We start from the raw sequence: 26,798 nt of genomic DNA on the forward strand, positions 1-26,798 counted from the left end.
CAGTCTCGGAGGCTGCAGTCGTTCCCTTTCTTTGGGGAGCAGCTGCTGTCCTCACGTTTCGTTGCCAGGTGGAGGGTGGGGTGGAAAGGTTCCTGCACTCTGCTTTTTGGCCAACAGTTTCCCTTCTTTGCTATCACTAATTTTATTCCATTAGCGGCATTAACAGCGGAGAGCACTTGTTCAGGCAGCGCTCCAAGAAGCTGGTGGTTTTGCCAGTGTCAGCTATAAAAATATACCATAAAGTAGAACAAAATATAATGGTTACTGCTGGCTCCCAGCTCCTGCGAGCAGTAACATCTCCTGCCACCACTAATGAAACCAGCCCGGGGATGACGACAATAAATGTTTTCCGTGGCATTAGACGAGGCTACTATGATTCATCAGTGAGCAGAAGGTGAAAGTTCCAGATCTAATACGTCTTCTGCCTCTGCCACCAAATTTGTGCTTCTTTTCTCCTCAGGCCAGCGCTGTTAGTAACTGACGTTGACCGCCGCTTGCTGGGGGGCTGAGGATTGCGTTGTGTTACTGCAAAAGCCTTGGTTAAGCCAAGTAGATCTGATTATTTGAAGGAAACTCTTTTTTTACTTTGGACTTTTTATCTTCCCTGAATATATTATTAGATCAAGTGTTTACTGAAAATCTCACTGGAAGTTTGCAGAGGAGAGGGAGACGTCACTCAGCCTTTGCCTGGAATGCAGCAAGCACCCAGTAAGCACGTTTTAGTGCTGGCTGTCGTGCAAAGCCTCACTTTGGAAACTCCTGTTCACACAGGGTGTTAGAGGTGCTCTGAATTCCTGCCAGTCCCGGCTCCTCTGGGTTCCCGGGCAGAGGATTTGCATACCCCGACCTCAGAGAGCACACCCCAGGGCAGGCGATACAAATGCTGCAGAGGCAGGGAAGCCTCAGGCTTTTCTAGGGAGATAAAACTGGCAGCGTTTCTGCGCCTGCGCTGGCAAACATACTGGTTATGTTTGGCACTGCACTAACAAGGCCGGGTTGGAGGACTTCACTCTTGGACTTGAGTGTCTAAATTCCACTGTAGCCTTGGCTTCAGAAACACAAGCCCTTCTGGGCCAAGGTCCTTCCGTGACTCAGTTCAGAGCACATAAAGCGGAGAAAATAATTACCTCTCATCACGCAGAAGTGTTGCAAACAAGTAATATGAAATACTCGATGGCACTTACATTAATTTTTCATAGTTAGGGTCCATGGCAAAGGGAGGGATTGTACAGCAAAACCACCCAACAGTTAACCGAATTAACTGCTGTAGGAATTAATATTCCAAACATCGCTGAAAGCCTGGCGCAGGCTCCTTTGAAAATCCCAGCCAGAGCTGCGATTCTCTTTTAAAAGCAAATGAAATGGGTAGCCAAGAGCTATGAACACTGCAAATTAATCTTTGCCCTTGCATACAGCCTTCTGGATTACCTGCACTCTCCTAACTTGATCCAGGACTTCTGCATCCTACTTTTTCCCCCCTTTTCCATATTTGCTGCCAGCTTACTACTGTAATTTGTACTCTGACAAATACACTTTCCAGCCTCACCACCATTTCTGGGTCACTTTGCAGAATAAAGCCTTTGAAAGCTAGAGATCTCATTTTGACCAGTTATAGTCACAACTGCTGCTGCACGTGAACAGCCCATGAATTCTCATCTGTCTTCTCTCTCATTGCCAAGGGCAAGGGTAAAGATAATATTTCATGGCTTAAGTGGCCTTATAAAATGTTCATGGGCAAACTGTAACATACTCTGCTTTCCAAATCACATTTTTTATCAAGGCAATATATAAACAAATAAAAAAATCAGCTCAATTCATTTTCAAGCAATGATTCTGAACATGTAAACGGCTTCTATCTCCGGGCAGGACAGCTGCTTGTTACATGGGGGAAAAAAAATCAATACACTCCACAGTGCTCAAGTACTGCCAGCACCGAGTCAATTTGACATTAGTGAACACAAACTGAAGGCCACACTCATTTTCATTTCAAAAGAATTTTTTTTTCTGGAAGAATGAAAGAAAAACCTACAGGAAATTAATACAACTGAGTTTCAAAAATGAAACAAGTGGAAAATTAATGGCTCTGGAGTCTTACCAGCTACAGGAGAGGAGGATACAGGGTGTGAGCTCAAGTCAGGCAGCTAACTGCTCATTTTATGATCTTGCTCCTCAGTCAACACAGTAAAATAATAACGGGGAGGGAAGGCCACGGCAGCAACACGGGCAATCAAAATGGAAGAGCGATCACGCAGCTTCTTAGAAACCTCCATTACATCCCTTATCAGGTTTTGTTTTAAATGAACAATAGTATCTTTACCAGCCTCACATTTACTCCTGCTGGGACAAGGTTAGCTGTCAGCATGGGAGGTTGTGATTTGGCACACCCCTAGATCCGTGTTTTTCCCGTCATTATTCTTTAACTTTGGCTCTTCTCATTCCTCCAGACCCCAGGAATCCAGAACAGTCTGTGTGTCCTAGAACAGAAGCGATGAAGCAGCAGTGAGGTGCAGCTCTACAAAAGCTTTTAAAGGTAAGAGCAAGGGGGTTTGATTGCTGCGACTTTTGAAAGCTGTTGAGAGGTGTTCTGCAGCACTCGGCTGTGCTGCTGGCAGGGCCGCGACACAACACTGCAACCAGTTTCTGCCTAGCACGTAATGTAAGAACAACAAAAAAATCTCTCCACTGAAACAGTAGTGTAGTTAAGGAAGTAATTAATACTATTGCATTTTACAATACCTGTGCTTATTCATATTATTTTCTGATACATTTTGAACAAAAATGATTTCTACCACTATAAAAATGTAGTACAGAACATGCCTGTGTGGGTTAATAAATGTATACATACAAGCTGTGTTTAACACTGCAGTTTAATTAGTGCTGGACTTAATGACTTGCTTCTCACTACAGATGTGCTCCATAGCCTTACCTGGTTTAAATTATCATCAGCACCAGAGAGGCAGCCACGTGCAGATCAAGCCAAAGGTGCGATTTTCTTGATTTCTCTTTGTATTATTTTATATACAAGGAAACTATTCAAATGTTGCTTGACTGGGGAGCAAATACTCAAGTTCAAGAACTGCTGCTGCACAGTGAGATTCCGTTATGTGTATGTAGACAGGCAAAATACAATTCAAATTCCACTTTACAAGTCAGTAACTTCCAGAGACACTTTTGTCATGTGGTAACAGGTTTTGGCTGAATTCCAGCCTCTATGTTACATTCACAGAGTTGAACAAATAAAGTCCTAGCGAGAACTTCAAATCTGATTTACCTCTGAATTTTAGCGAGAAGACCTTTATGAATTCTATAGGAAATCAACAAAGCATCTTGTTCGATGTTTCACACAAACTGGTGTTAAAACTTACAAATAGCTGAACAGTTTCCACACTGAAAGCTGTTTTCCCTTCTTGCTTAAAAATTCTGTTTCTTGGCTGTGTATGTTGTTCTTTGGTCTAGCAGTAATATTAAAATAATGCATTTTCTTCTAAAGGCAAACCTGACAAAACAGCCAGTTTGTCCATTATCTAACAAGCAGCATTATTTTGGATTCAAAAGCAGAAATTCTAGCAAGATGGGTCTACAGATTGACACACAAACTGATACAGGGCATCAGATTCAGCCTTTGAGAGCATAAAGCAGTGCTTAATAGATTTCTGCAGCTGTTTGGTCAGCAAAAAACCACAACCCAATCCTACACAAACACAGCAGAATGGCAAATCCAGCCGAGTTTTCAGTAGCACGTAAGGAAAAAAACCCCACAAATTACTGGCTTTGGTGAGTCTATGCAGTGGCTGACCACTTCCAGAAATGTTCGTTTCCCAAATAATGACTGACAGGTTAAAAAAACAAAGCTTTAAAACATATGTCAATAGTGTCATTTATATGTAAAGTTTAGATCTTTCAAGATTGTTGATAAAAATGATAGGAACCCGACCAAATGGTTCATTCCTGTTATAGCACTCACTCAGCCAGAAAATTAAAGGAAACCAAGACAGAACAATTTCAATCTAGCCAGTTATCCACAGAACTATACTTTATATACAGTTTATTTCACTAGAGATTTTAATTTTATACATAGTATAAAGGGGTATCCTGGTATCACACATACAGTTTTTTTACCGTACTGTTTAAGAACCAATTTTTTTACATAACACAGTATTAAGTACCATATTAATTAAAACAAGTGATTTTTAAAAAAAACTACATATAAATGGATGTTTATCATACGCACAGTGCAAGAATGTTTTTATATCATTGTAATCACAAAATGTGAATCTAAAACACAACACTGTGATTTAAAACTAATTTATGATGCCCTGTGTTGTAGACAGATCGATTAATCTTTGAATTACCAAGCAGTGTTAAATTCTAGACAAACAGCAGCAGCAGCTTATAATTATGATTTCAAAAAGGCATCTTCCACAGTAACCCAAGTTTTACAAAACACTGGTTTATCCCTACTTCTGATCTCGACAGTGTCCTAAGGAAACAGAAGAATGGCACAGATTTCATTTGGAATTATCTGGTAACTAATGCTAAATAAATTCTTTATTACTTCCACACAGGAAACCTTTAAGGATGATCAAAGAGGTAAAGATGGAGAGGTTTATGGGCAGAATTCTCAGAATTTTAGTAACGGAGTACAGGACTTCTCCTCTGCAAATAGGAAGAAAATACTGTAATATAAATCAGGTTGTAATATTTACAGAAAACAATTGTGGAAAAGAAAGCATTCATAATGTAAACACGTCAGAAACGACTTCTTCATTTTCCCTTTTGCAGAGCGGGGCAGTGGATGAATATCAGCTAATAAGAAACAGATGTCTTCCTCAGAAGAACCACTTCACCATCACAGAATATATGTGGTAGTTGTTGAGAATTGCTAACATGTTTTCTTCCCCCCCTCCCCCCAGAGTTTCAAGTTCAATAAATAGTAGAAAAATAATCCTTTACTTAAAAATCTTGAGATGCATTGTCCCCGGTTCCATACAGCAATTGTTGGAGCAGTGAATTTCCTATGCACGAAACAAACTGCAGAGAAACCAATATCCTTTCCCCCCCCCGCCCCGCCTCTATCTGGCGCTTTTTTAGTCTTCAGCTGCACAGATTTCTGCTCTTCCAGTTAAGGAAACCAAATCATCGCTGGCTCTTTTAAGCTCGCTCTCTCCTCTTGGCTCAGCCTAACAGGGCTTCCAAAGCTTGAGCTGCTGTATAAACTTGCGTCCCTGTTTCTGGAGGTCTAACGTGCCTCCTGCTCCACTTTATTAAATGTTATGGCAGGTCCATTCATCAAGCGCATTTCCCTTCCATTTCAGAGCCAACCTTCCATTTATAAAAACGTAAAGCTTTTATGCCTCACCGTTTACTCAGGAGGTTAGTTAAATCATTCCCGGTGAAAAGCAGAGAAAACAAAGCTGCCCGTTGCTGCACGGATCATTGTTCACCAGTTAACGTTCCTTTTTGTCGTTGTTCATTAGCATTCTGCATCCACAGTGTGTACCGTGACAGCAGCCTGTAAATGGTGGCTGTGGTGAAGGGTTGGGTGGTGCAACCGGTAGTGGTGAAACTTGTGACTCAGGAGGGCAGCTGTCTGAGGCGGTGTGTCCAGGTCTAAGTCTTCGTCGTGGTTTCCGACGTCGACGCCGGCCGACAACGGGTCATTATTGCACGGAGGGTTTTCGCTGTCCTCCTGAGGGCTCATAGTGCTGTAGCCTAGAAAATAGATCAGCAGGACTAAGAATTCAATGCCAGACTAAAAGGTCAATATTCCGCAGTGCTGACTGCTGCACCCTTCATGGAATCAGACATAGTCAGTGCTTTATAGAGAGTAAAATAATTAAGTTTCTTGAATGAATAGAAAAAGAAAAAAAACAAACCAACCCATCCTCTCAGAATCATCTCAGTTGGAAGAGAGCTTGAAGATCCTCCAGTCCAACCATGAACCTCACACTGACCGTTCCCAACTCCACCAGATCCCTCAGTGCTGGGTCAACCCGACTCTTCAACCCCTCCAGGGATGGAGACTCCCCCCCTGCCCTGGGCAGCCCATTCCAACGCCCAACAACCCCTTCTGCAAAGAAATACTTCCTAAGAGCCAGTCTGACCCTGTCCTGGCGCAGCTTGAGGCCATTCCCTCTTGTCCTGGCGCTGGTTCCTTGGCTCAAGAGACTCATCCCCCCTCTCTGCACCCTCCTTTCAGGGAGTTGTAGAGGGCGATGAGGTCTCCCCTCAGCCTCCTCTTCTCCACACTAAACCCCCCCAGTTCCCTCAGCCCCTCCCCATCAGACCTGTGCTCCAGACCCTGCACCAGCTCCGTTGCCCTTCTCTGGACATGCTCGAGTCATTCAATGGCCTTTTTGGAGTGAGGGGCCCAAAACTGAACCCACTCATCGAGGGGCGGCCTCACCAGTGCCGAGTCCAGGGGTAAGATCCCTTCCCTGTCCCTGCCAGCCACGCTATTGCTGATACAAATACAATCAAATACTGACTCAGTCTCAGGGCATGAGACGTAGCAAAACTCCCTGAACCTAAACAGGGTTGAAGTGTGTGCATGGCAAGCTGAGGGCTGAACACCCTTCCCTGAACACACGTGCCCAGTTAACGTTAATCATTATTTGCTTAAAGATGACGTAAGATGTCCTCCGCGGTGACGGTAGGGACCGAGCATGTAACACCAAGGCTAAGGAGGCACCTGGCACATTGCTCTCTCAATCCATACTTTACCCCAGCAAATGCAGGCATCCCGCATGCGTTACTAGAATTTTATGAAAGATGTGCAGCCACGTCAAAGAGCAGAGCAGTAGGGAAACTGACTTGATTGCAAGGAATTTGCTTTTTCTCATTAAGTAGGAGAGGTCCATTATCTCAACTGAACACCTGGATTGTTAGGGCTGGCGATGGAAAAAGCGCATGGTAAATGTAGTATTATGTCTGTCGGTCTGAATTCTGGTCACCCAGAGAAGCTGGCAGAACCCAAAATCAGAGAGGGGGGGTGTGGCTTTTAGCTGCTGCTATACAACCACTCTGACAAAACCAGCTCCCTCCCTGGACAGAATCAGCTCCCGAAGGGTGTCAAAACTGGGAGCAAAGGTTTTTGGTTTGGTTTGGTTTTGGCAGCCTTATCTTCAACATGCCAGACATCTGAAGGAAATCAAGTAACCACAATCGTTAACCTGGGGCCAGGGCAGTGATTCAAGGCCTTACCGTGGTCACTCTCCGTTCCCGATCGCCCCCAGTACCGGCGTCGGCGTTCGGGGCTGTGGGCGTGCCGCTCTATCACCGCTGCTATAAATCGAGTGTTGCTAACTGGGAGAGAGAAAGAAACAGAACTGGTTTTAAAGAAAGTGCTTTCACTGAATTATATCAGTGGGACCAATCAGGCACAGGGGAACAGGGTTTCTGCAAACTAATTCTTCTCAAATACTACTGCTTTGAAGAAGGTTGTCAAGCGACAGAGGAGCAGGAGTAAAGAGATGGGGTTTAAATGTGGAATAGATCAAGATCCAGTTGAACTCATTCACCTCATCTGCTTGGACTAATGGAAGTTAGAGAATTACCGTGCCAATGCTAAAGAACCCATGGCAGCACTGAAAGCCAACTCAAACTGAAACTAAAAAGGACTTGGAGAAGCAGTAGATGTAAGCCATGAAACTCAGATATGCTTATTTTTCAATCTTTGAGTGTTGACATAGTTTCAAATCTTGGGTATTATTCTAGTTCTGTTTTAGTAAGGGCCCAGAGACAGGGCTCTGGTCTCAGTCTGGAGCTCTCCCAGAGTTTAGGTGCACCAGCTTGTCTTATAGTACACCAGGATTGTATGCAAAGTGCCATTTTTACTGAGTGGTAAAGACATTTAAGTGTCCCAAATCACTGCAAATAAGATTTACTACCACGTTTGTTGAACGTACATGCCAGACTTGGCCTCTGCTTTCCAAGGCTGAATAAAAGTAGGAGTTTTCCACACCCTGTACTGTCACAATTGCAATTTTTAAGCTGATGAGAGCTACTTTTGGAAGTGTCATGATGGGGGGGGGGGGGTGGGGGTTGGGGGTGTAAGGGGCAAACCTCCTCCACACATAATTGAGATTAGTCTTTTAAAAGGAAAAAAAGTAATTTTTCAGCATGAGACTAAAGGTGCACTGGAAGTTGCAGTTTAAATTAGAACATTGTTCTGTCATCTTCTACTGCTAATCAGCACAGGGCTTCCTCACATATTTTTAATTCTAGCGTATTAAGAAAACAAATGGCTCATTTAACTTTTTTTTTTTTACAGCAAAGTGATTTGGTACTTACTGATTCCTCTGTCTTCATGGCTGTCATCGTCTCTCTCGTCCCTATCATTTTCCAGGTTCGACATACGCACTGACATTTCTACACACCATTACAAACAGAAAAATGCAACTGTTAAGAGAAAAATTTTGGATCATCTTACTAATGGCTGTCACCCTGGTAATACAATGGAAGCACTTTGTGTTACTGTGTGAAGAGATGCAGTCTGAGCTTGGCGTGCTCTTTTCCCAAGATGGATGGGGCTTGGGATCCTAGGAAAAGGATACACCCCACCTCCCCCTGAAAGGATCAGGCTTTAAAGTTCTGAAGAAAGTGAATGGACTCAAAACAGAGCTGAGGTATAATCAAATACGGAGGTAATTAGCCCTGGTCACACTTCTCACCTCTGTATCTCTCTACCTGTGTCCTTTCTCCCAAACACAGTTTTGTCTCTCACGACTTCACTGGCTTTATCTACGGATCAGAAGTCAGTGGCTTTATCTACGGACAAAAACCCCACAAGCATCGCACGGACCAGAAGCAGGAAACACAAGTAAGACAAGACATGTCCCAAACAGGCCAAGCAGAAAGGGTGTGAAAACTGTAATACTCCCAAAAGCACCACTCTTGTGCAGAAATAAACACAGGTGATCGGTGCGCTGTGCCAAGGTCCAGCACGCTGTGAGGCTGGGCTTACCGTTTGAACTCTAGAGAAAGCAGCAAGAACGGTGTGTTAGGGCTTTTGGGCAGACTCTCCTCGGGCGGCAGCAGCTCTGGCTGCACCCAGGAGAGGGCAGCAATGCACAAGCACCCTGGACGAGACCTGACTCTTAGAAGGGCTGGCGAAAGGGAAATAAAATGGGGGAAGCATTGAAACAAAAAACAAGGAAAGAGGTTTGGGATTTTTGTTTTGTGGAGGTTTTTTTTGTTTGCTTTTTTAATTCCCACCCTACTATTTCTCTCTCCAGAGTTATCAGCTCACCCTGGGCAGCCAAAGGTGACATGTGCTGGTGACTCCTCCGATGGATCTGGTGGCGATACGCGTACACTGCTAGGACAAGCACCATAATGCAGCCCATAATGCCTCCAGCCACTGGGCCGACTGGTGCGCTTTTGATCATGTTCAGAGTGATTACCTCATCTCCTGAATCAAAAGGGACGAAACAGAGGAAAAAAAAAAACCCTGTAAATGCTCTGCAGAAAGGTTTAAATCAACATCTCTGAAGATTAGAGATCTTGAAGGCTTTCTAGGTGCTTAACTGTGCCCACGCAGGACAGCACACTAATGAAGAGAAGAAATTCAGAGAGGGTACATCTTAAAGACAGAAATGTGTAGCTACACATCAATATTTTCAGAAACGGAATACCCACAACAGGCCTGATGCGACTTCTTTACTGCTTGATGCACTGTTTATGCTGATTTACCACTAGCACAGGAGATAAACGTCACGTGAAGCGTGCTCTGACACCGGCAGTGCACATGATTGAACGCAGACAGCTAAATGCAGCATCAGTTCAGAAAGGCCAAGTTACCTATCGCTCCCAAGTCATCCACGTATGGGCTCTTGGCTCCCACAATGCCGCCGAAACATTCCTTCTGAGGGGCACAGTAGGACTTGTCCAGATGGGTCTTCCCATCACTGTCTACCATACACCACTCACAGTCCAACACACCAAAGCAATCCCTGAAAATGAAAAAAAAAAGAAGACCGTATTTACTTTCAAGTTCAACACTTCTCGTTTGGCGTAGCTCAGTCTGGTTTAGAATCCTGAGACAGAAGGAGGCCAAAATCATCCCTAAACCATCACATACGTAACGTCTGGCCACAAAAACCTTCTCATTAAAATGCTTAAGCACCACACGGGAAGTTACACAGGGAAGCTGCATCTTCCAAATCTGTTTGCTTTGGTTTTTCCTTCATCACTCAGCCTGAGCAAAGGGAGAACTTCCTACTTGTAACTCCTCCAATAAGACATTTCTCAGCATGTCAGACCATCTGACTACGGTTCCACCCTTTTTCTGCAGTCCTTTGGAAGATGGAAGAAAGGGCTTGGAAAGTCTGGTCAGAGCATGATATGTTCTAGCAATCTTAGTTTCCTGAAGACTGCTCATAACTAGCAAAAAATAAGCCCTCAAGCTTCTCTACAAAATGCCAGGAGCAGAAAAAGGAAACAGAAAACTAGAAGCTGACAGGCAGGAACCATCTCCGATGTGCTCCAAAGTCACCACTGCGAAAGTATCGTCTGCTTTCTGTGAATGCCCTAGTCCACACGTTTCTCCAGAAGGCAGACAAACAGCAGCGCTATCCTCTTCGCTAAGAGGAAAAGTTCATTGTCCTTTCAACAGCGAATCTTCCACTTGCACAGCCCTCGGGTCTCAGAGTCACAAAGTGTGACAGGAAAGTGTTTGTTTGCTATTAAGGGTGTTTATGTGACCCAAACAGGAATACTGAGATCTGTTTCTGTGCTGCAGCGTAATGCCATCAGTGCTGTGTGCTATAATATCTCATTCTGGCATCATACTTCTTTTTCCTTCTCTTTTTTCTTTAAGTGTGTATGGAAGAGCTATTTTTGCTTAATTATTTCAAGAACACAGTATATTTGGAGGGCTGGAGAATGCCACTTTACCCGCTCTCTGTCCTCTGGTTGCACTGGGTGTTGATGCACTGCGGGAGAGCGTCCTGCAGGCTCGGATCGATTGCTGTGAAAGTCATCGGCTCCTGATGAACTTCACAGCTTGGATTCCTGTGTTGGGGCAAAAAGTTAACCTTGAGTTATAAAAGCAGTCAAAGCACAATCAGTAAGAAACATCATTTTTACCTATTAAATATCATCTCTTTAATTATACTAAAAATCCTGTCTGTTCTATCCTGTGTCACCTGTAAGTTAGCATGAACAAACAGGTGATTCTTGTTAATTAACTTCTGTCCTGTGCTGGTCCATTAGAGGAGGTTCACTCTCACCTGCTTTCGGCGTTCGTGAGGTTGCCGGTACATTCATTTACCTCGAGAGGGCACTCGCAAGGGCACTCACATTCGTTCTGTTCCATTCTTCAGGGGCAGAAAACACACAGAAAACGCATCAGACGTTGCACCCTGACTTTCACGCCCCAGTGCAGCTCTGTGGCAGCAGCTCACCCTCGAGAAGGGTGGTCAGTAACCTCCCTCCTTCCCCCAAGAACACAGGGCTTGGGCTGTTCTGCACCGGGACTGAGGACAAGGTAATAATGGAGCCTCTCTCATCGGTTACCCACCCCCTGAAATTTAAAAAGCAGACAACCCCTGGGCATGCCTCAGATGCAAGGATCCTTCCTGCCAGTGCAACAAGCACGTCATGATGCTGGTGTAGGCAAAATCTGCAAGCACCAGGATCCCCTCAGTGAAAAACTACGTCAACCCACGTAAAATTGTGGGTATTAATATTCCAGAACAAAGGGCCTGACCCACAGATAACTGCCCCTGAGAAACTGAGTCTGCCATGGTCTTTTAACGTTATCTACCCAAACATGTCAAGAACTACCCTGGGTTTTAATACACCAGTGATATGGCAAAGGATTAGAGGTAGCTAAGTCACCACAAATAGCACCGGTAAAGTAACCACTTTGTTTTAACTTCAGCTTTGCCCTGCACGTTCTCATTTAGCTTAAAAAATAAATGTGGCTTTCTTGAATCCAGAAGGAGGGAAGAAGTAAACGTGTGGAGCAGCCGGTTCATTTCACAGCCCCTGCTCACCTGTGGCAGTTGAGGCAGAGCCTGTCCACCATGCTGCAGGCACAGAAAGCCAGGGAGTCACAGGTCTCATTGACGATTCCCACGAAGGTGTTGGTGCCTGGGATTCTGGTCAGCCTGTACTTGGAGCAGTGACTGCCATGCACAAGGTTTGTCAGATCACCCTAGGAAAAAAAAAAAAAAAAATAGTGTCACCGGTGCAGCAAGAAACCTGCTGGTTTAGGGAGCTGAAGACTTTCCCCCTTCCAAGGAAACCTACAGAGCTGAGGGAACACAAAAGCACAGGAGTGCCGCCTTGACAAACAAGAGCCTTATAAAATTGTTCATCGACCTGTTGAGTTTCACTTCCAAGCTACTGCCAGGTGGAAAGACTTTCCTGAAGATAGAAAAAAAAATACGCTTAAACATTTCGAGCTGTGACAGCAGCGTGGAGTCTGATATCCCGCCGACAGCAGGTTACATTCGCTCCCTCGCACGGCGCACTCCGTCCCCGCTGCGCCCGCCATCGCTGACCTGACAAAGAGGCTCCACTCTGACGGGGAGGCACCATCACGACTTGTTGAAAACTTCCTGGCACATGTACTATAAAAAAAATACACCACAGCACCATACAGCTGTGATCTATTTGGTAGGCAGACTCATTCCTGATTCCTATTTGCATGCCACAATCTTAAGTTTTTGCCCTGTCCTATACAATTTCCTTTACACTAATACACTTTCTATTTTGCATTTTGAGTGTGGAGAAAATGTTTAAGCCTACCTGACATAAATCAACGTATTCTGACATAACTTTCAAATATTTTTGACACTTATTTCCCACCTTCTCCTCCCAGTAATAATTGAAAAGTATTCTTTAAAGAGCAGCTTCTCCCACAGAGCTTAACCTCCTGTGAATACTTCTGCAGTGGTCTTACAAGGGTGGATCTGTGGTGGTGCGATCGGCATTCACGGCGCAGCAAGAGACGACAGCCCCTGGCTTAGACCTCTCGGCACGGCTGAGCACAAGAGGAAGCTCACACAGGAGCCACGGGGACCACAGGGCATTCTGGTCTCCAAAGACAGCAGTCTGACAAACGATACTCTGTGAAGGCTCATGGACATTGCACCAGAAAATGCATTTCTTCGGACACCTAACTAAAGGATGAGTTATTAGAGATCTTTTCTACCCATGTCACAGGAGGACATGACAGAGTTGGAAGCCAGAGGTCAGGTCAGAGGATCCAAAGCAAAAAAATCCCAACTACTGCTGGCATGTCCTCACCTGACAAGAGACCTGCTCTTATTTTCAAGATGTTGGATGAGACTTTGCAGCCATCAACCACAGCTGGCCAGCGATCACATCCATAATCCCTTGTATGTCAACTGACTCGGCGTGCGAGCGCCGTTTGTGCAGCACAGATCACTGGTTTTGTGTTTGGAGAGGGTGAGCGGAGGCCAATCCACACGGAAGGCTGGCTTCCAGCCTCCTCTGCTGATCCTGGCAAGGATTTGCGTTTCCACCAGAAGAAAGCCAACCCAACCAAAGTACATTCAAAAGCAAAATAAAATAGAAAAACACACTTACCACTAAGCTGGTATTAAATTTATAAAACCGCTGAACTGTTCTGTCACTGAAGCTGTTGCAGAGGTTTTTCTTGACGAAGTTTGGGTGGTTCAGAATGTCATTTGCTACCAGAGGCTCCTAAGTGAAAAACATCAGATTTTATGCCTTTGAAATCAGACACAAACAGCAGCTTCTCTACAGAAAAGGTAGGAATGAAACAAGAAAAAAGGAGCCAGACCTTGTGTGTAATGTGCTGCTGCTCCACGGGCGCGTGTCCTTTGGGATCGATGAGGGTTGGGTGGGCCACAAGGTACCCTCTGTCCTCCATGATAAAGCACCTGCCCACAACAAACAAAGCATTAGACCTCCTCGGGCTTCAAGAAACGCAGTGAAATAAAACATGAACTTAAATTTACAGCTAGAGGAAGAATCTTGAAAGGCTTCCATTTATTAAAATAACAGGGCCGTTAAACAAATTCACTGTAAAAGGTCTTTAATGAATATATTGGGTATTTCCCTGAAGCTTTTAAATCTGTTACTGTTACGGCGAGCCTGGATCATCAAGGACTTGAAAACGGAACCGATTAAAAACAGAAAGGAAAACTGATCAGTGCATTTGTCTTGTCTGATCGGGGGAGATCCAGAAATAAATGAAGCATAATGAACTGAGAAAGCTTTAATAGTTTATTAATCTACTATGTTACTAATTAACCAGACATTTCACACTCTCCTTTCATGACCTCCCGATTTAGAATTCAATTTTAATGGGGAGATAAATCATTCCTGTTTCATCTCAGCCTTCCCAACCTTTCCTCTCCCTGTTCAGCTCTTCCCCTTAGTTTCCCGTGTGATCCCAGGGAAACGATGTCAGATCTGTGCCCCTATCTAGAAACCAGTGTGCTGTGAGGTTTTAATCCGTAATGTTCTCGCCATCTCCCGTTTCCATAGCCGCAGACAGCCGCGCTGGGGCAGGCGGAGGAGCGAGCGGCACCGGAGGCTGCAGAAGGGAGACGGGAGGAGGTTAATGTGGCCGCTCAACGCTCCCGAAGAGCTCAGCGGGGCAGCAGCGGCACGGTGGGGCTTTGGCTGGGCCCCACAGCTGCCCCGGCCTCCTGCCTGGAGCTGGCGGACACCTCGGGTGGCTTTAAAATCTGCGATTCCCATGGCAGGCTGCTCTGTAAAGCTCTACCTACGTGAGCTCGCAGAGGGAGAAAGCAGAGATAATTTAAAGCCCTCAGCACAGAAGAGATGGGACTGTACACTTTAAGTATACAAAGGAGTCACGAAAACTTTTAGTTGGATTTTTTTTTTACTGCCCCAAACTGTTTGGGTTTTGCATTAGAAATTCATGCAGTGATGTTGCATTTTCTCTTTTTTCTGAGAGATGCTATCGGAAACAGGAGAACAAGTAGGCTTGTGATTACCCCAGAATGACTGCAGAGAGAAAAAACTTAGTGGAGGTACATTAAAACCCCCCAAATGCCTGCCAGATAGTTGTCTCTTAGTACCTGTGTGCACTTGAGGCTGTAAGCATTAGATCCGGCTTCTATGTTAGAATGGTCTGACAAAGCATTTAACAATACACTTGAAATGCCTCACTTAGGGAATGTAGAAACAGAATAAAGCATCTGACCCTGTTGATTATTAAGTTTTTAACTGGGGGGGGGGAAGGAATGCCAGCCACAAATCCTGATTATTTTTTTTTTTATACACCATAAAATATGTAAAAACATACCAAAATCAAACCAGAAGAGAACTGGGGAGATGACAGAAAACCACTTCCCTTCCCAAATTTAAGCTTTAAAAACAAACAAACAACAAAAATGTCCAAACCACATTATCAAGTTACTCCAGATCCAAACCAGAGTCTACCCCCGCTCCCCGCCCCGCCCTGTGATTTTTCAAAAAAGGGTAAAGGAAAGAGGAATAATTAAGATACACATAGATCTAAATTAAATTAGATACTCTGGATGAAATCAGACTACTTCTGACAGCTGTGCTATGTATTTCTGAGAAAAACAAAAGTATATTTTAATAACCACAGTTAAAATAACTAGAGATAATACATCATTATTACATGCTCATGGTAACTAGATAGGTAAAATGAAAACAAACAGAAGAGAACGGGAAGCATCTTCATTTAATAAAGAATGGTTTTTTGCCCAGGATTTCAGTGAAGTCTAGATATAACAACAACAAAAAAAATCAGTTATCTTCTATTTTTGTATTCCTGAAGACTGTTGATTTAGCTGATGACCATTTGATCTTGAGTAACAAAAGAGCCCACATAATCTTTCTGAGAAGAGTTTTAGTGGAAATCAGAGAACACACACTGAAAATAATAGAATTCTAGAATAAGTTCTGTTTGAAAGTACCTCTGGGTCATCTGGTTAAAGTAAAAAAAAAAAAAAAAAAGGCTTTAAATATTTATTGCCTGGAAGGAACAGCCTACCTTATTTTGTTTCCTCCGTCTTGGTTACAAACTGGCAGCAGGTCCATGAGAACTTTGTAGAAGTATCGCAGGGTGAAGTCAATGCCCATTACTGCCACTGAATGTCCTGAAGACATCTGTGCACTGCAAAGAGGGGAGGAAAAAAAAAAAAAAAAAAAAAAAGGAAAAAGGCTTTCATGGCTGTATTAATAATTAATATTTTAATTGCTCAGTACCCTACTTGAAAAGGGGACTGGCTTCCCTGGCATGTAAATGACCAGCTCAAATTCACACCTCCATGCTGAAGCTCGGTTCACCCTGCCTGTGTTTAAATGAACAGTTATAGCAGCTGTAAATGGAGAGAACTGTGTCTTAATGTTAGTTGTTTGCTGCAAACCCCGAAGTCTCCCCACATAAATTGCACCTCACACAAGCAGTGTGTGGAGGACACAGGAGACAGCCCAGGACCAGATCACACCCAGGAATTGACCTTTCTCCCCATGGCTGTTCTCCCTCGGTTCTTACATATACCCCTACCACCTATGGACATTTAATATTTAGCAACACAAATTAGGATTAAAAGTTCCCTGCTCTCACAAATGAACACAGCATGCTGCTCCTGCATTTCTAGCACCCGCATACCACCTCAGGGTGGGGGGGTTACGTTCTGCACCGCTGCTCAGCCCCCAGCGTTAGGATCCGAGTATGAAGCTGCCATAGACACTTTGCTAAATCCCTAAAACTCCAAAGTGTAGGAGTGATTATGAATTTCAGCCAGAAAAAAAAAAGCTGGCCACGGTACAGCCATGAGTGAGGTTACCTTGCACCAGGCGACTCGGTGGTATTTAGGTGCTGGTTAACGAGCACCGTGTTAAATGCCTCAAGTCACATCCTGCTAACAGGCCAGTTATCCGTGCTAGCTGGAATTAAACGGGGGTAGTTTGTGTGAACCTGACACTGCCTCCCACTGCCCATGCGGTGCCAAGTGACATTTAAAACTGTATCACTTAACAAATGTTCTCATTCAGTATCTTTCCCCAATGCTGGGCCACCATAAAATAAACGTTTAGGGAAAGGGCAGAACCCAGAGTCTCTGTGGATGCTCACCAGCGCTGGCAGCAAGAGCTGCTGTGAATCGCAATATTTTACCCAGACTGAAAATGTGCCTCTGTTCCTATTTTTACCCACTAGTTCGAGAATATACACAGTTGCCTTAGCAACCGATACACCAAAGACTGACAAAAGAGTCTCAGACTGATGCATGGAAGTGCATTTTCTTACAGCTCTATAAAGGTTAAAAAGCGCTACTTTTGCTTAGTCATATGATTTTAACTTTCCTCACTGTCAGTGAAACAATTGCAAGAGCTCTCCTGGCAGAAGGACAGTCTTGACATTTGACTGAGACCATTTGGATGCTGAAAGCTCCAAACAGAAATTATAGTCTGTTTATGTTGTTATTTTCCCCAAATTTCCTGTCCTGGCAAATTCCCACCTTCCCCTCAGGAGAAACATCCAGATACTCAAAACTTCCTGAATTAACGCACTTAAAACTAAGGCGCAAATCCCCACTGGGCATCTGAGCAGTGAGGTTCTAGAACAAAAGCCTTCTAATATAATAATAGAGGAAAATAATATTTATTAGGGTGGGTTATGAAAATGATGATATGATGCAGTGGCGTACAGCAGCCTGAGGCTGGAATGGAATGAATGACAAGGGAATCTCTGTCACTCCTCTATTTTTAACACTCAGATTCTCAAAGTTTGCTTCCTGCAGCACTGAGACAGCACGGCCAGACCTGAAGGATGCAAAATCACCAGCTTGTCCTCAAATCGCAGGGCAGGCTGTTCTGCGCCCATGTGGGCCTTATGCTGATGACAAAGGAGACACCTTTGACTTGCTACTTTTTAAAATTTACTTTTCTAGATAATTTTATCTCTGAAGACAAGAATAAAAATGTTGAGAAAAAAGAAGATAACTGAACAGCACAGCTGGCCTGTACAAAGTAGAGGCTGCTGGAACCCCCTATTCATATAAAACCAACTCTGTTTACTGGACCAAAGTTTGTTTGCTTTTAAAGAGGTACAGTGAAGACATAGTCAAATCTAATTTGTAGATTTATAAATACAGATTCTAAAAACCTGTGTTTAATTTATAACATTACCCATTTCATGGGGAAGGAATGGGAAAAAGGATGACAGTGAAGCAGCACAGATACATTTAACTATGCGACAAGCATCAAGCTATGAAGTTACTGCTCTGTGCTAACAGACAAAAAGTCTTTAGAATGCTGTAAATATTTTAGCTTCATTTTAAAGCATTAAATCCTTCTGATTTGCTGATGCAGCTGTACGGAATAACTTCTTGCATGAATCTTCTATTCCCAGCTTCCCAAACAGAAATCAGATATAGATAAAATGGGAATGAGAGATAAGCGTCAGTTCCAGACAAACTAATGTTGTTAGTTAAACCACACAGCAGTTTCTGATGCGAGTATGCCTTTTAACTCTACTTATTCCTCCCCCACCTCTCCGTTGTTTTTTTTTTTTTTAAACTAAGACCTCTTTGGGGATTATAACCGCATGTGACTATAAGCTTTAGAGGTCATATTTACCCAGGAATCACACTCACATCTGCCAAACTTCGTTTAACTGTTCTTTAATCATGTTCTAATAACCCACGTGAGCTTTAAGTTCTTAAAGCCATCGCTTGCTAGATAAAAATCAGAGTTTTGATTAATTGCACTTCTCTTCTCACAGAAGTGCTTATTTCCCTTAAGTAAATTCCTCTGTGAGAAGCACCACGCAGGCATTAGGCCTGATAATACTCCCACCAAAAAAGACAGGCAGATGTCCTGTGGTGGGAAATCCCAAACAAAGCAGAGATGTCTCTGAGCAGAGCAGAAAAGCAGCATCCCGAGCTCTGCCGGCTTTGTGATCTGCATTTAGCAGCGCAGCGTTAGAAGTTACCTCTGTACTGGTGGGGTCTTAGATGGAGCGTGCGCAGGAGCCACACGCTCAGTGAAAGTCTTGGAAGAGACTCTGTTTAAAAACCAAAATGAGTAACTACCATTTCTGAAACGTGGGAGAGCTTATGATAGAAAGGTTTAGTTCATGTTCAATAAACTGACCTCCTTTAAACATCCTACATCTCAAACCAGACCTCAGCCTTAGGGTGGGGGTCTGGCCAGGAGGGAGCTGAAACAAAAGCAGTCTGGTCCTCAAGGAAAGGGTCATTCCAGTATGGACAAGATGTTCATAGAGAGACTGACTCCGCTTCTCCTGGTGGTAATATTAACTGTACTGAGAATACAAGAAACGCTGAGATTCTTTTGATCAACTTTGAATGAAGATACATTATAATTTCCCCTCTTCCCTTTTTTTAAATGATAGGAGAACTCATTAATAAAGAAAATGCTTCTTCCTGTACAGCTATGATGTTCCTTTAGCTCTATGTGGGGTTTTGATCCCAAAGGCACGGGCCACTGTTTCCACTCTGATCTGTTTTCTGCAATCCTGTAAGGGCAGTTGAAGGTTTACAGGCTTCTCCTCCAGCTCTTCTAACTCTTGAAAGCCCCTGTCAAGAAGTGCTGAATTTAAACAGCCCAGGTGAGGAGCTCCCCCAATTCCGGGAGCATGGATGGATCTTTAATTAAAACCATCTTGTGGACTGACCTCCATTCGCAGTTAGGTAGATCTGCTTTCACCTCTTACTGCCTTCCAAACATCACCCTGGTACATACTCACACTTCTCAAGTTGTAACTTCAGGAAATTTAGAGATGAGCTGTCTTGATGAAAAAGTATTTGACTACCAGCAGAGAGGGAACATATCCCAAACTGCCTAATGAAAGCGATCCCTCTCCTCCTCTTAGATCCTTGTCTCGCATACATAACATCTCATCTTGTGTTCATCCAGGAGCACATTCTCACCAATCCATCTTTTTTTCTATATGCTGTTATTATTCGTATATCGATAAAGCTACAGAATTCATACAACATGGAATTTTCACAGTGTTTCAATATGCTATTACCACTGACTCAGCACGAGGTTATATTACATTTAATCTAAAGCGCTTTAAAACCAGGTTTGGTTTCCAGTTCTTGAACACGCAGGAGTTGCCCAGCATATTTCTCTCCTACCCAAAGCACATCTTGATAATTCAGAGTATTCTTGCTTGACACAAACCTCAAACACAATTTACCTGGAAGAATGGACTGTGTGACTGATTGTAACGACGTAGCCAGCCCCTCCAACATCTAAGTAGGGACCGGTAAAGGTAATTAGTCCTGGATTAGCCACTGCATGCAAGTACCTAAGGGAAGCCAAAAGAAACACTTGAGATTAGTGAAAAAGGATTGCTGTAAACTTTAAGACAACACTGAATTCTGCACACTGTGAACGACATGCTACCAAATTAACATTTCTTAATATTAAACAAGTACCTAAGCATGATTAGGACCCAGACCTAAAACAGACTAGCTCAATAAATGGCTCCTCAGTACCTACAACTGCATTAAAAACCCCTCGCTTTACTTCTGCATACAATATGTTTAATGTAATTTTAGATATTTTTCTGCAGAACAACATATGACTTAGAGCCAGAGGAGTCTCAAACTCAAAGCAAACACTGGCAAATTTATTGTGTTGCAAATGCAGGAGAAGGGACATCCTACAGGCAGAATTCACACATGAATGGATGTCAGAAATTTCCACACATGGAAAGATGTCAGAAAGTGACTACAAATTACAATCTCTTAAAACCTACCGTCAACACAAAATGGGCCACAATCATGTCAAATATCTTCCTACCGTTGTAAGAAAGTTTATAAAACATTCCAACTGTTGGAAACACCTTTGTGAATGAAAAATCCATTACTTTGCTTTTCCCTGACCCAGTGCACTAACCTGTGAGTCTGGACTGCACTATGCAAGCAGCTTAGCTGACTTCTACTTTACTTCTAGTGTTTTACTTGCATCTTCTTTCCAAAACACTACCATTTGGCTTTATATAAAAAACAAGACACTATCTCATGCTGCATATGGAGGCATTTTCAAAACCATGGATTGAGAAAATCAGTGGAATGTAAAAACAAAAAAAAACCCCACCCCAAACGAAAAAAAAAATATGGGAGCTTTTAAAATGGAGACAGGGGATTGTAAAGGTACATTCAGTTCATGTACAATATGAATGCACCCCATTTATCTCATTACCAAAAAAAAAAGCAAAATTCCATCTTCTTACGCAAAACCATAAATAACAGCAAAAAGGAAGAAAACCTGAAGAAAAGCTAATCAGTAGCTATGGTAATGACTTTGCCAGGGAAAACATGGGTCAGGAGAGCTACAGCATGGCCAATGCCAAGAGCAATTCAGAGCCTTCCCCGCAGAGCTGGACCTGGCGCCGGCTCGTGCCTTTCCCAGCAGCACCTGGCCGGCTCCTTTCAACAAAGCACACACGTCAAGACACACTCCAGAGCGCTCTCGCGTCGCAGGCTCTTGTTTGTAACGTATACAAGTTATTTTCCCAAATCAGATGCTACTGCATAATTAACCGCACAGTCAAGCCAGCAAATTCCTACTTTAAATTAGTGAGGAAATCTGCTGTAAACAAACAAACAAACAAACAAAAGGACTAAAATATTAACAACCAAAAACAGCACAAGGAGTTGAAAACACTACCGAATTAGCTAATCCCTAAAGGGGATGCTCATTTTCTGAATATTATATTTCCATCTGCCATCGCAGAGGTATGGAACAAAAACTATCACGTAAAATAAAAAGGGTTGAAATTAGAACCAATAAAGGTTTTATCTAGCTGTATTTAAGCACCAAGCCTTTTACCCACAATGAAAACATTTCTAATTGAACAGTTTAAGGCTGGCCACAAAAAAAAAAAGAAAAAAAACAGGCTATGAAATCAATACCAAATATTTTCCTTATTGCCCTGCCAGATTATCCAAAGCTTTGATACTGGGACCCTAAAAACTCACCATTGTCTCCTGGTGGGATCAAATGCTTTGTCCATGAGGGAACCGGGGTAAATTCGGAGCACCCCATTGGGGGTTGCTATGTAACGGCGCACAATATAACTGTTCAGGCTACTCCTTTCCATTTGTGTCATCCATTCATCTGTGACGTGACTGGTAGCCATTACTTCATTTCTGACAGAGAACTGCAAAACAAAGGCAGACCTAGCAGGGTTCCTCTAAGACTTGCATGAAAAGATAATAAGCTGCTCGCGGGGTTTCCTAAAGAGCGATCGGAGATCATCTAAACTCAATTACTTATTTAAAGTCTTCTCACACCAGACGGATCTGGCACATTCCAAGCAAAGGAAAAGCTTATTATAATGAAATATTGTTGTCGTTATCTCTGTGGCTTTTAGAGTTTGCTTTTTTACTTCATGTAAATATAAATACAGCTCCAGTTGCACACAAAATAGAAATTTCTCATTTATATGCCTAAGGACACAAAGATATTTCTGCTAAGTAGCTTTAATTCTTCTAGTGTTTATTTCAATAGCTGTTTATCAACTTTTTTCCTGCCTCTTGGGGAGGAAACCCTCTCCCTCCACTCTTCTGGGCCTTGAAGCTCACGGCCACCTCTGCAGGCATGGGAATATCACTCCAAACCACCACTCCATACTCTAGGAGCAGCAGGAGATGCCTGTTTCAGGTACTGCCCTGGATGAAGGCGTGGGATGTGAAGAAACCAGGGTCTCCAGGGCATACCTTAAGGCCAGGATTGGCGATCAGGCGTGTGTTGTCGCTGAGGTACGCCGTGTAATGCTCCACCATCCGCTTCGTCTCGGGCTGGCTGAGATGTTCATATGGAGAAGAGAAGCTGCCCGCAGAAAGCATTACTGTAGGGCTTTCTAAAAATAGGAAAGTATGAGAAAGTTAAGGCCAATGAATAGCACATATTGCATAGGGAACACATTCGTACTACAAAAGGGAATCCTCTGCCTGTTCCTCCACTCTCCCGCACTTCAGTACGCAAACGCACAGCTCCTTCAGGTCACGGGTGGACTGTGAGCAAGGGCAGGAAACGGGAAGCTTTCCACCCAAACCAGAGCACTTACCAGCACAGCTCACCTCCCCAGGCACTGACAAAACTTAGGTTGCAAAACTTTCTTGCTTCAAAGCACAGAAGTTGCAAATTTACGCCACTTACTCTGATCTCTGTGTGCTATTTGGTAGACTTGAGTGCCCTTGTTCTCAAAGTCTAAACAGTTTCTGAATTACTACTTTGTGAAAGGTTACAGAAGCTCTTTTCCCTTAAGAAAAGATTTTGTGCTAAAGAAGAAGAAATCATCCATGTTTAGGTTAGATACAGCAGAGGAAAACGGCGCTTTCTTTACAGATAATGAACAAATGGAGAATTACAACAGCAGAAGAGGGAGCTTACCAATCAAAGCGTAGCTGTCTGAGGTGATTTTCCGAACAGACTAGAAAGTAAATTTTCATTGTGCAGAAACTGCAACACCAGACAGCTTTTTCTTTTTAGAAAGAAAAACGATTATGATGATGCAGGGCTGAAGGTTGAAAAGAATGCCTTTTCTGAATATTTGACCCATGGAACCCAATTTCCCCATGTGTAATGGTCTCCAGAGGAAAAATTTCACTGGAGTATGTGTTCTGCTTTTATTCACATTCCTCTAAAACACATCACCACACATCCAGCAACCATATGTACTGCAATCATCACGTATGAACTTGTATTATAGTCCTTCATCTGCTTCCCAGACCAAATATTCTGATGTGATTGCATTTCGATTTGCATGAAGTTCTTCCACTTGTCAGCTTAGTACTGCATTTTTTGGATTTTTTCCATTTATATCTTGTCTTTCTGGATATAAGATAATCAAGACTAGGCACCACATTAAAGAAAGAAAAAACCCTGTATTTTAAATCAATTTCCATAGGTTTGTCAAGTTCCTCCATAACTCCTCCAGTTGAAGCTCACTTAGCTATTTGTGGAACTGCAATATAGCTAAGAAAATATCACAACTGTGCCACTAATCCACCAGAAGACCTTCAAACCTCAGTACAAACAAAAGCACTTAATTCAGAACTTCTTAAAATATAGCACAGATTTTAGCAAAACCCCTAGGATTAATACTTAAATATGAAAGTTTGCAACTTGCGATACTTATATAAAAAACCTCTGTGTTCATAGGATATATTAGATTTTTTAAGTTCTCTATGCTTTCCAGACACTAGACCTTACAGTGTCATAGACTCTCCCTCTTTCCAGTAATGTTTAAGCAACTACTGAAATTAGTCAGGTAGAGTAGAATCAGCTTAGCTTATCAAAAGCAGGAATGAGTCAATAACCTGAGAATTTTTGAGCAGGTAAGGAGGGTCTGGAAACCATCACACCACTGAAGTTCTCAGTTTCCCCCAACAGACTTAACTTCTGACTTCACATGGATCAATGGCATTAAATGCTTACGGCAGCAAAAAACTTGCCTAAATCCAACGTCAAAAGAGCAGCAGTCCTGCACAACTGGCCGGGGCTTCATCCTACTTATGTTACTTGTCAATAAGGTGCTTTACAGTCAAGAGAAGAGAACTCAGTTCTAAGCTTGGTGAGATATCTCTCATTCTCCCCACTCCACTCTCTGGGAACTTGACCGAGCAAGCCTCATGGCACAGTCATCTTGTTGACATGCAGTCCCACTGCGTTCACCCACGCAAGCGCTCGCCATTGAGCAGGGTAGCTATGATCAATGAAGAGCTAGAAGAAGGTAACAGCTGATTAAAAAAAAAAAAAAATCAGCCTTGGAAATAAAAGCCTCTCAAGAAAAAAAAAAATTTTCACAGAAAGAGTGGTCAGACAGTGGAATAGGCTGCCCGGGGAGGGGGTGGAGTCACCATCCCTGGGTGTGTTTAAGGGTCGTTTGGATGAGATGTTGGGGGATGAGGTGTAGGGGAGAACTTCGCAGAGTAGGGCTGGTGGTTGGACTCGATGATCCCAAGGGTCTTTTCCAACCTGAATGATTCTAAGAGGAGAGTATTCCCAGTGTTTCATGAGAAGAGTTTTACTTTCTGCTGCCACACTCTACAGAAACACGCACGAGGCGGTCACGACTAACCGCAAGAAAGCTTTACCTAAGGTAGCCAGCTGCTTGAAGTGCAGGCAGGCGTCCGGCTGGCCCAGCAGATCCAGCCGATGATACAGGAGCTTGCTGCTGGGGACAGTGTTGAGATTCTTCAGCTGTTTAACAGGTATTTCTGGCTGTATTACCACAACACACAGAATAAAGGACGTGTCCTGGACCTGAAAAACAAGGGCAAGTCATCAAGCAGAAACAAAAAGGTGGAGGAGTTACAGAACTTATTTTCTATTGAGCATTCATCCTCTTTTCTTTAATTGCTCATCTCGTCCAGTTCTGGAAAGTAGCACCACACTTTGCCATACTTTCAAGGATCACAGCTCCCACTCTCTCTGAAAACAGACAACTCCTTTTCAAAGAAGCTAATATGGACTCGACCCTACAGAAAACAGAGAGGGGGATTGTGCTCAAGCCATACTGCTCTCCAGGCAGGACAGAGACACTTCTCTTCAGTGAAGAGATTACTTGATTACTGCAACTCAGTCCCATCCAGCCACATCCCAGCCTGTAAACATCTTGTATGTATCGGAGCCACTAAGTTGTACAAAAAATACTTTTCCATAGGCTATGCAAAAAATAAAAATACTTAGTTTTCAGGAAAAAAGATTACATTAAGACATTCATTTTGTCACTCAATTAGCAATAATTTCTAATACTGTTTCATGGACACTTTTTGAAGTGTCATTAACAGAGGACAGGCTTCAGTGAGGAGTTCACAGGAACCATAATGATCTGGCTGCCCAGGGGAATGCTATATTGGCAGATATAACATACAGCATTTTATTAAACACTGAGAAAGCTCTTAAGTAAAACCCATCTACTGTACATTTACAAAAATATCTTAAGATATGAAGAGATTAACTGTTATCTGTCTTGGGTGAAGAAAAAGTGTATGTATGCTGATAAAAACACACTGGCATTCCCTTTATGAAAAATGCAGACAAATTAACTCTGGAAAATAAAATTTTATCATTACCACTCTTAATTGTGGGCTGCATGTGTCACATGCTTTACTGGTTTGTATATTTTAAGTATCCTACAGTAGATCAGACTAGCAAAACTTGGGAGTCACCCAGCTGCTCTGCAAGGGTGTTTGATATTTAACGTAGCATTACAACATTAGAAAATTAGCTCCAGACACCCTCCTATATGAATTTCTGTTACACAATGACAGATTTAATCTCTTAAAACTGCTCCTCTTAATCTTTTAGGTTGGATTTAACTTAATACTGTGAAATGATCTTCAAGTACGCTCCTGAGTTTGTTGGCACAAAGTAGCAGCCAATTATTTCTAGCATCTGCAAAATTCACCTGGACTTTATTTAGCCTTAAGATTCTATTTTAATCCCTGGGTCAAGATAAGTGTTCAGATACGCTCAAATCTGAAGAAAGGAGGACAGCTGCTAGAAGGTCTCTTAAAACACAACTGGTAATATAGCCTGTTGCATACACATTGTACTCAGTTTCAATGAAAGCTTCGATATAACTAATGTTTGTAAGAGAAGTGTTAAATTACAGCAAACATCATCACTGGCTGCTGATACAGTTATGCGACAAGATAGTATCAGAATGAGAGGCTGACATTTACCCAACTGTATTAATTACTGGATTGTCCCAGTCTGCCCCAAACATAACAGTATTAAGCAAAATAATGATTTAATACTAAACACTGTCTCAGCACTGTATTCAAATGTGGTCTCTGGTAGGTATT

At 42.9% G+C, this 26,798-nt stretch overlaps 1 protein-coding gene and 1 long non-coding RNA gene across 3 annotated transcripts in view; one reads left to right on the forward strand and one right to left on the reverse strand.

Moving 5' to 3' along the window:
- The first annotated feature begins 2,439 nt into the window (after positions 1–2,439).
- Positions 2,440–4,920, forward strand: LOC141926316 (uncharacterized). Its single transcript, XR_012624095.1, has 3 exons — positions 2,440–2,530; positions 2,908–2,982; positions 4,783–4,920. It is a non-coding gene; the product is annotated as an uncharacterized LOC141926316 (long non-coding RNA).
- Positions 4,003–26,798, reverse strand: part of CACHD1 (cache domain containing 1) — a 111,501-nt gene continuing 88,705 nt past the window's right edge. The window contains exons 13-27 of one of the 2 annotated variants that reach the window (XM_074831820.1): positions 25,083–25,251; positions 22,701–22,843; positions 21,960–22,141; positions 20,171–20,281; positions 15,992–16,114; positions 13,778–13,877; positions 13,561–13,677; positions 12,000–12,160; positions 11,232–11,318; positions 10,897–11,013; positions 9,802–9,953; positions 9,251–9,412; positions 8,293–8,370; positions 7,204–7,305; positions 4,003–5,712 (exon numbers count right to left, since the gene is read on the reverse strand). In XM_074831820.1, the coding sequence (XP_074687921.1) occupies positions 5,474–5,712; positions 7,204–7,305; positions 8,293–8,370; positions 9,251–9,412; positions 9,802–9,953; positions 10,897–11,013; positions 11,232–11,318; positions 12,000–12,160; positions 13,561–13,677; positions 13,778–13,877; positions 15,992–16,114; positions 20,171–20,281; positions 21,960–22,141; positions 22,701–22,843; positions 25,083–25,251 (2,043 nt within the window). In that variant the 3' untranslated portion in view covers positions 4,003–5,473. Of the gene's footprint in view, positions 5,713–7,203; positions 7,306–8,292; positions 8,371–8,965; positions 9,108–9,250; positions 9,413–9,801; positions 9,954–10,896; positions 11,014–11,231; positions 11,319–11,999; positions 12,161–13,560; positions 13,678–13,777; positions 13,878–15,991; positions 16,115–20,170; positions 20,282–21,959; positions 22,142–22,700; positions 22,844–25,082; positions 25,252–26,798 lie in introns of those variants that run through there. The other variant, XM_074831821.1, reaches the window with a different exon arrangement.

Source organism: Strix aluco, chromosome 8, assembly GCF_031877795.1.
Source record: "Strix aluco isolate bStrAlu1 chromosome 8, bStrAlu1.hap1, whole genome shotgun sequence".
Lineage (NCBI taxonomy): Eukaryota > Metazoa > Chordata > Aves > Strigiformes > Strigidae > Strix > Strix aluco.